We start from the raw sequence: 9,685 nt of genomic DNA, 5'->3' as shown, positions 1-9,685 counted from the left end.
TCTTCCCGATGATGATCCAGTCCCTTAAATTAGATACATTAGGGATAGGAGGTGAGGATAACGATAACGGGTAATCGGGTTGAATGATTTTATGAAATTAAAGAACTTAGTTATTGTGAGTTGCAAACCTTATGTGCTCACCAAGATCCCAAGCCTGACCCACTCAGTTTCTTGTATTACAGGTATTGGCAAAAGAGCACATGAGTGTTGATCTGATGAGAGATCTATAGATTATAGGCCATTAGAATAATAGTTATTGTATGACCTATACTATTTTTGTTTATGCTTATGTACTATATTGACAATGACATCCCGATGTTTTTTTAATATAATGAAAATCCATTTCTTCAGAAAATGCTTTTATAATTTACTTATCATATTTATAGGAACAAATTTCGCATCATATTTCTTCAAAAGTATACTCTGATTTTTCAAATAAAGTATAAACAAATCGGTATTTTCTAGCTGTGAAATTGGGGATGTCACATCATCTGAATTACATATTTCGATTGTTCACCTCCCATTTCATAATGTTTTTCCTTTGTATTTGATTGGAGCTCCTGGAATAGTAGGAGTCTTTGGATCTAGCATTATTATTTGAGTAACAAGGTCATCAGTATTTTCACCTTCGGTTGTAATCTCTTCTATATGTTGAATGGTAAGATACTCTTTGGGTTCCACCCCAATAATATCCTCCATAATTACATCATCCACATTTTCAACCTTTAGAAGATGAAAGGGGGAAGGAAACACAACAATCTTTAATAGGATAAACATCCATAACTAGTAAGAACTTCAGAATATGAAGATTGACTTGGTTTTTTGTTTATTAAGAGCATGAGGATGTTTATCATTATCTTTAAAAGACTCTTCAATATCTAAAGTCTAGTTAAACCCTATTTTATGTCGGATGTCCTTTCCTCTTGCACAAACCCTATAGTTGAGGTTTTAACCTCTTTTTTCCACAGTTAATTTGAACACCCGAAAATAGCTCTGATTCAATAATTTGTTTAATGTTATGTGACTAAAACTTCTTACCTAATGCACTATCTAATAACTCATATGAAATCTTTGAAATTCATGGAATATAAATTCAACGAGCACAATGAAGTGGCATGTAACAACCCAAATTTTTAGCAAAAATTTTCATTTTTATCTTAGCAAAAACCTCCATGTATTATAAAAATCTAAAACAAGATATCCCAGGTGTATCAATATAATCACCCCAAATCAGAGTATCAAAATGTGAAAATCATAAAGATTCTGTTGACTGGAGTGTACAGTTATGCCTTCACCTTTCTGCGATCATCCGAGGGGTACCTGAAACACATAAATCCACAGCTGTAAGCATAAAGCTTAGTGAGTCCCTCCCAAAATATCCATACAACACATCAATAATAAACAACTATGGGTTATCAGCAACCATGGGGATTATCAGCAATCCCAGTGGGCTAACAACATTCTCTATGGATTAACAGCACGTTTCAGGGGTTATCAGCAACCCTAGGAATTCTCAACAATCCCAAAGTTATTAGCAGTTCAATTAAGATAAAACAAAAATCAACAAATAAGACCCATCTGGTCATACACATAAATACCACATAGGTAAAAGTAGTGAGAAGACTCACATCGCAGATAGTAGCTAAAATACGATAGCTCTCACACATAGAGTAAATGGGAGTAATGAGACACCTAACAGCAGTAAAGTCATACCCTATTAGCCTACACCCTTAAAACCCTAGTTTGACCCAAATGTCAATCTTGGTCAAAACTCAACCCTAGTCAACTCCAACCTATGGTCACATCGTGACCACCCACGGGTCCCATAATGATTGGCAAAATACAAAATAGTCATGACTAGCTAATCTCACGACGTGACATTCTAATGCTCACGTTGTGAGAACTAATCTGAAGAGTTTTGAGCCTTAAGCTCTTAATCCCTTAAGCCAATCCTTGAGACTTTCTAGAGGATCTTCCCCAACCCTAAGGACTATAAAAATTATGGTTTTTCAACCATGCATGCCCAATGCATGACTTGGACACTAGTTAGGTTATTAAGAAGGAAAATGGGATCAAGACTCATGCTTGGAGTCTAAACCAACACCAAACCTAATATCTGAAGCATATTCTAGAGAAAATGATTTGATGATCCATAAAGTTGCTAACTTTATGGATTCCATGCATGCTATCCCACCCAATCAAGAGAAGGAAGACATAAATCTAAGATCTAGCATGCATAGTAGATAAAGGCAATAGATTTGGACTTACAAAGGTCCAAAAGCATTGAATACTAAAGAGGTAGAAGCTTGATGGCCAAAAGGATACACTCAAGGAGTCTTCTTCTCCTTTAAAAAGCCAAAAACCACCAAAAGAGCTCTTAAGATCAACAATGGAGGCTAAGAACGTTTTGGGCAGGAAGGAGGTAATAGAGGTTGAGGGTGTGCAACCCCTAGCCTTCCACTTCTCTTAAATAGGGAGCAAAACATAGGATTAGGGTTTTTTTGCTTGAACTCACGCCGTGAGCCTTAAAATAGCCATGTGTCTTGAACTCACATCGTGAGCCTTAAAATAGCCATATGTCTTGAACTCACGTCGTGACCTTCAAATTTTAGGTTTCTCATTCTTATTTAGCTCAAAACATTTTAAAGATCAAGTACCTGCATTACATTAGATGTTACATAGCATGACTTATACTTCCAATCGTGATCCCAAACCTCGAAAAGGATATGGATTACATCAACGCATATGAGATGTTGATTGTGTTAAAGAACATAGTGTTGGTGAATTGTTTCATTAATTGTATTTAAGTGTAATGGATTGACTTGCTGACCAAAATCAATCTTGATAAATATTAAACAAGTAAGGAAGGGGCAGAGTACATACTTGTTTAAGTTTCTTTAAGATTCAAAGCACATTGTCATTTAGAAGCAAAGCCCCTGAACGAACGGGGATCCAGAGACAACACCCCTGGAAGTGGGGTCCAAGGGGTAGAACCCATGGCTAGGGTCGAGCTGTTTTGGTCATGATAATCTGGTACTAATAAAAATATACTTCTCGTTCTTTGTTCTTGTTCTCAAAAACTTATGAGTTTTATCCAATTAAAGATTGAGAATACCACCTAAATACTTTGATTTGAAAGTGATCACACAATTCTTAGAATTTTCAAGTGCTTTTACCCCAAAATTTCTAACACATGTTCCAAAAAGAAGCTATGAAGTAATTGCTTGAATCTATTTAGGCACTCCACACATGAAAAATGGATGACAATAAATCAATTGGAAAAATGGATGACAATAAATCAATTGGCAATCTTAACCCGATGGACGAAAACATGAAAATTTCACTAGAACCAATACATATTGGTGTATGTGCCTATGTGGATTGTTGTCTTTATAGAACTAAAAAACTTTGTGAACCATTTTATGTACAAGATTATATTTTATGTAGTGATTTTTTTAAAACATTAATTATTCATAACAGATTAATAAATGTGGACAAAATAGATTTTGATCTAACCCAACACATCCGTTTTGCCTTCTATGATATAACATTTTTTTCAACAATGTAACACATAAACCCCGGATACTTTTGCAAAATTCTTGCCAATTGAAGTTAGCAAATTACAAAATATATGCATAAAATTTTGTTAGATATATGAAATCTATGATTTTTGTGTATTTCTTGGATCCCCTGTATGCTCTTCTCCATCTACACCCTTGTGAACTCTCAACTTCCACCTTTTTGCTGATAGCCTTGGCCTCAACTATGCCAAAAAAAATAATAAGAAGAAGAATTTCATATGTTTGTAGAGGGCATTTACGTCTTTTGCATAGACGACAAATCAAGAATGGAGATGCATGTCAAAGTCAAAGTCAAAGTCAAACACAGGACAACTTGTTAATGCTTAAAGCATACCATCTCTATATACTTCAACTGTTTTAGAACTTGATCAGTACAGAGCTCCTGAAATAGCATAAAAAAGACTATTTTACCCTTTTAATAGAAAGAAAAAAAAAAGTCACAACTGATTATGATTTTGAATGAATACAATATACCTGAGGAACAGCACAATCAGCATGGATTGGGTCCCACAACACAGAACTGAAACACTCCCAATTATCACTTTGAACTTCAAAAAGAGAAGCCCTGTAACATTTCATACCAAAAAAAAATGGACCTAATAAGTATTTTTACCAAAATACCCTTCTTGAATACATACACCTTGCTTTAGCAATACCTTCTCCATTTTCCACAAACAATTCCATTTTCATGATCAACAATTTCTCTACATTGAACCCAATTTCCAATACAGCTGAGTCTAGAAAGCTTGCTGGAATCCCAATCCTATAATCATTATTATTATTATTATATTATTATATTATTATTATCTCAGAAAAAGAATAGAATCAGAAAATATTACTTGATAAGTAGCAGAATCTGAAGGGTTTATTTCTGAAGACAAGTTGTGGTAATCATTAAGTTGGCTGCATGAGTCATTTGCTAAAATCTTCCATTATACTGATACTAGTTGAAACAAAGAACAAGGGTAAAATCGTAAATATGTAAAATAAATAGAAACACATACTCGATAAGTGGGCCAGACCAATCAGGAACCTCTGCTTGAAAATCTTTACCAATACGAACATCCGACTTATAACAATCAACATCTCTTAGCATATCCACAATTGGACCAAAATACCCTTTTGGCGATTTTCCCTCCATTTTCTTGAGTTTTTTACTTAAACAAGAATGACAAAACCAATCACCAACAGGAACCTTTTTTAGATTACAACAAGACATATGAAAAGACTCTTCACAAAGATCACAAATCAGCATCTTCAAAGTCAACGTTGACTTTTCACAAACCTTACATACCCTCAAACCACAAATACCCTTTTCAATTTCAACATCTTTTACTTTATTAAAACAGCTTCCTTTCAATCCTTTCAATCCTTTGAATCTTTGAAGCACTAAATGGTGTTCAAGAAACTCGAAGCATGAATTTGTTTCTGATAAATCCTTCATTACAACTGAAGATGAACACTCACCAATATCATCTGTTTGTTGTTGTTGTTTTAAGGAAACAGATCCAATTTCCATGTTTGATTTTGATGATGAGCAACAAATGGTTTGAACTTTTTTTCGTTTGTAAACAAGGGTAGGTGTAGATGTAGGGGTAGAAGTGGAATTTTTGTGAATGATTCGGCGTTTGTATACAAGATTAGGTTTAGGTTTAGAAGTTTCTGACATGTTAATTTCGGTTGATATTTGGGAAGAACTTAAACTATCATTCTTGTTTTTATGATCATTATCTTGGATCCATACACAAAGGATTTCTTGTTTTCCATTGTTATGAAGAGAAGAGAGATGAGCATCAATGGAGCTTTGTATCAACATCATTACAAGAATGATGAAGATTTGATTGATTTATTCCATTTGAGACTTTGAGTATGTCTTTTGGGAATTAGCAGCTTTTTCAATTTTGTGTCCAGTTGCATCCAGATGTGACCTAATTATAAAGAAAAACAAATATCATACTTGTAAAGAGATTTTAATGTTTATCTAGATCTACAAAATATTCAATTTGAAATAGATGTTTAATCAGATTTAAGAACAGGGAATCTGTTCGATCGAATCAACAAGTTCTCTATCTTGCCCTTTGTGTGAGTTTCTCTTTCCTACACAAAACCTAATACATTCAAAACAATTAGCCTAGAAATCGATGATTAGGGATGTTCAATATATAGATATCGACACTACCATGGATTCAGTTTCACCGAAAACACAATCTATACATCATATCAGTTGAATCATAACAAAGTCAAGAAACTACACGACTCTATACCCTTTTCAAACACAAATTCGGAGTACATAAATCTTAAGATAAAACCTAATACATGCTGTAATAATCCAATAAAACAGTTTTAGCCTTTAGGAAACTAACAGCATGTAATCTTCGAATAAAACCCAGATATTAGAACTAAATACAAGTCCTTGAAGCGTGTAATTGAAGAACTTTACCTAGAAAGAGATGGAAGGCGAGATTGTTTTAAACTGGAATCAAAACTTAAACCCAGAACCTTTTGTTAGTTCTTCTTCTTCTTCATCTTAGACTTTGAAATTTTGTACTTTTCTGTTCCCCCTCCTTCTCCTTACTTTCCTATTCCCATGATAGCTCTGAGATGTTCTATATTTGTTTTTCCCCTTTCCTGGTGCTTTCTTTTTCTTCAAAAGTTTCCACATCAACATAATTTCAAAATTACAAACTACAATGTTATAAAAGTAAAAAAAAAATGTGAATAGATTAACTATTTACGGCTTTTAATCAAATTTATCCTATGGCCATGATTTTTATGTAATAATTTTTGTAATCTCGGCCATTGGTTTTCATTTATCCGATGGCCAAGATTACTTGTTACTTTACTTTATGTATTTATATTTTTTATTTGATCTAAATTATTGGTTTTTAGTTTCATCTTATTCAAACCGAAATTTAATTTCAATTTCAATCAAACTGAACAAAAAACAAATTTAAATTTTAAATTTTAATTTGGGTTTTTGGTAGTTTCAACTTTCAACTGAATCTTAGATACAAAGTATAATTATATAATTTCTTTTATATTTGTTAAGAATTGAGTTCTTGGATGTGTTACAAAAGAGTAGATATTAAATTAGTTAGAATTAAATTTGTTGGTTATAAGTTCAATTATAAAGGCTTCCTACTCCAATTGTAATGGTTATGAACTCATGAGCTTTCCTTTAACGCTTAAATGGAAGTTTTAGCTTGTGATTTGACTTGGAGTGGTTTCTAATTCATTAGAGTATCAATTCGCATATTGAATAGAGTTTAAATCATAATTATAAACGAGTTTGGTGAAATTAATGCATCAATTGATGTCTAGATCATGATCTTGATATAAAGCTAATGTGATTCCTAGTGGAAGTTAAAATCAAGTTTTAAAACTATAAAACAAGAGATATTCGACTTAGAATTGTATATCATTGTGTTAATAATGATATTGTTGGGGAATTGATGTAGAAATACATACATAAAAATACAAACAACATACACATTAACATATTAAAAATTTCCAATCAATCGGAAACGCATGGATTTATTCATAACAATATAAACCAACGACTAATCAGCCCATGATGTGCTTAGAATTGTATCTTAAATGATAGACATAAATCAATATAGATAATCCCTTATGGTTGATCGACAATATTCACTAGCTACCAACTAAACAACACATTACATAAATCAATATAGATAATCCCTTATGGTATGGTTATGGTTTTTTTTTTTCTCAAACATCTTTATTGTCTAATAAATAAAGTCCAAAGCTCTTATAATTAACTCTTAATAATTTAATCATAACTAGTTTTTTTTTAACTGGCAAATATAATATATAACTGCTCCTAAACTAGCACCTAAATCCACTTATGTCCAAGACGGGACTTGAACCCTCAACTTCAAGGAGGGAGGGCACCACCTGATACCGCTAGGCTAGAAGCGCTTTGATTAATCATAACTAGTTTAATAAATACCTTTTATTAGTTAAATAAATAAATAAATATTTTGTCTCTTAATAAATAACAAACTAACTCTTAATTCTTATTTATTATTAGTTGGTAAATAATAAATAATAATACACTATACATATTATTATTTTTATGTTTCCTTTATTCCCTTAAGTATTGGACACATGTCACATTTAAACCGAAACAAAGTTTTATTATTTTATTTTTATGAACATTAAATCTAACATATTCCCATATATGCAAAAGAACAACAGAAACCAGAACCTATATATATGTGAAGACATTGTCATCCACAAAACATCCACTAACATTTAGTGGTCGACTATTCACCTAGTCTAGATATCCCTTCATTCTTATATATATAGAGCTCTAATTCATGGATTGAAAAGTAACGTGATCGTGTTTTCTTATTTTTGCGAGTGCATTAAGTCGAATCTGGGCATGGTCGCACATTTCAATTTATTTACTCATCAAACAACCTATATGATATCAAACTCTAAATAATTAGAGGAACAAATCCTTGTATGTAAACCTCATAATCATCTATCTAGATTAACTTAATAAAAAATATTCATGAAGTGCAATTTTAGAGTGGGTGAATTCCAATATTCATCAATAATGAATACGCATGGTTTTGGTTCTTGAGCTAAGATATATTCAATCTCATCAATGTCACCAAAACAGCATATTAGTTGAACATCATGATTGTACTAGCGACCATGACCAACTATGTAAAGAGGTAATTGCATAAACTCGCAAACTTTATTATTGAAGAAAACTATCTCAAAAACTCCAATTCCCCTATTACAGGATCCTATCAGGCATCTATATATACCGAACAAAACACATCAGTATAAGCCTAGGAAACTGAAAGTAAACATCTAATACTTTCCAAATAAAATAGTCCTTATTACTCAAGGAACCTATGAAACCTTGAACAACACTCCAAGGTACTTGGACAGCACTCCAAGTTATCGCCATCTGGATCAGAACACGTAATGCTCCCATATCTGACTCAGATATTCGCCAACAATTACCCCCTGAATTTCTGAGTCGAGGATAATTCTTGCACGCCAAGCAATGCTCTCATCTCTGCGAACCTTATTCGAGCTAAGGCCTTTGTAAGTGGATCTGCTCGTTGCTTATCTCCTGAAACATGCTCAACAATCACTTGCTCATTTTCAACACGTTCTCAAATGAAGTGGAATCGAGTGTGAATGTGTTTGCTTCTTCCATGAAAGACAGGATTCTTTGACAATGCTATTGTTGATTTGTTGTCTATGCGAATCAGCACCTCCTGTTTCTTCATTCCTGTCAGCTCAGCCAATAACTCCCTTAACCAAACCGCCTGACACGCAGCTGCAGTAGCTGCCATGAACTCTACTTCACATGATGACAATGCTACTGTATCTTGCTTTTGGGAGCACCAAGTGATAGGTGAGTCACAAAGGTAGAAGACATGCCCTGTTGTACTTCTGCCATCATCAATATCCACATTGTGACTACTATCACTGTAACCTATCAAGCTCATATTTTTACTTCGTTTGTATACAATCCCAAAAGATGGAGTACCACGCAAGTAACGAAGAATTTGCTTAATAGCGCGTGCATGAGATTCTCTTGGGCTTTGCATATAACGACTAACTACTCCAACCGAATATGCTAAATCTGGACGCGTGTGTAAGAGATATCGTAAGCAACCTACTATTTTTCGATAATAGGTAGCTTCAACTTCTGGTTCATCTTCAGCTTTTGACAACTTTAGTCCTGGCTCCATCGGACATTGAGTTGCATTACACTCTTGCATGCCTGCCTCTTTTAGAATCTTCATAGCATAACTCTCTTGCTTCACCTTTACACAACCATTTTCTTGCAATACTTCAATACCCAAGTAGCAAGTTAGTTCACCAAGGTCTGACATTTCAAACTATAATGCCATTAGTCTCTTGAATTGGTTTATAAACTCTAATCTTGTTCCCGTTACAAACAAATCATCTACATAAACCGCAACTATTATGTACTCTCCATTTGCAACCTTTCTATAAACCGCATTTTCTTGCATGCACCGTTTAAAACCCATATTTTTCAACGTGTTATTAAGCTTCAAATTCCATGCTCTCGGAGATTGTCGAAGACCGTA

At 33.5% G+C, this 9,685-nt stretch overlaps 1 protein-coding gene across 2 annotated transcripts; it reads right to left on the bottom strand.

Annotated features, from left to right (window-relative positions):
• Positions 1-3,504: 3,504 nt before the first annotated feature.
• LOC145063005 (RING/FYVE/PHD zinc finger superfamily protein) lies at positions 3,505-6,225 on the bottom strand. Of its 2 annotated transcripts, none has more exons than XM_079010601.1 (7): positions 6,022-6,225; positions 4,586-5,509; positions 4,421-4,484; positions 4,238-4,344; positions 4,056-4,146; positions 3,916-3,963; positions 3,505-3,758 (listed from the first exon to the last, which is right to left on the bottom strand). In XM_079010601.1, exons 2-7 carry the CDS (start codon positions 5,398-5,400, stop codon positions 3,621-3,623), a joined length of 1,263 nt encoding a protein of 420 aa, XP_078866727.1. In that variant the 5' UTR covers positions 5,401-5,509; positions 6,022-6,225; the 3' UTR covers positions 3,505-3,620. The 2 variants fall into 2 exon arrangements, with proteins under 2 accessions (XP_078866727.1, XP_078866728.1); XM_079010602.1 differs by having other exon boundaries at positions 3,505-3,763; positions 6,022-6,223.
• Between the last annotated feature and the right edge of the window lie 3,460 nt (positions 6,226-9,685).

The sequence above is a fragment of the Lactuca serriola genome, chromosome 7, assembly GCF_051521515.1.
Source record: "Lactuca serriola cultivar US96UC23 chromosome 7, Lser_US96UC23_V15, whole genome shotgun sequence".
NCBI classification, from domain to species: Eukaryota; Viridiplantae; Streptophyta; class Magnoliopsida; order Asterales; family Asteraceae; genus Lactuca; species Lactuca serriola.
The sequence above is the reverse complement of the archived record's forward strand: the minus strand, read 5'-3'. Positions and strand labels throughout refer to the sequence as shown.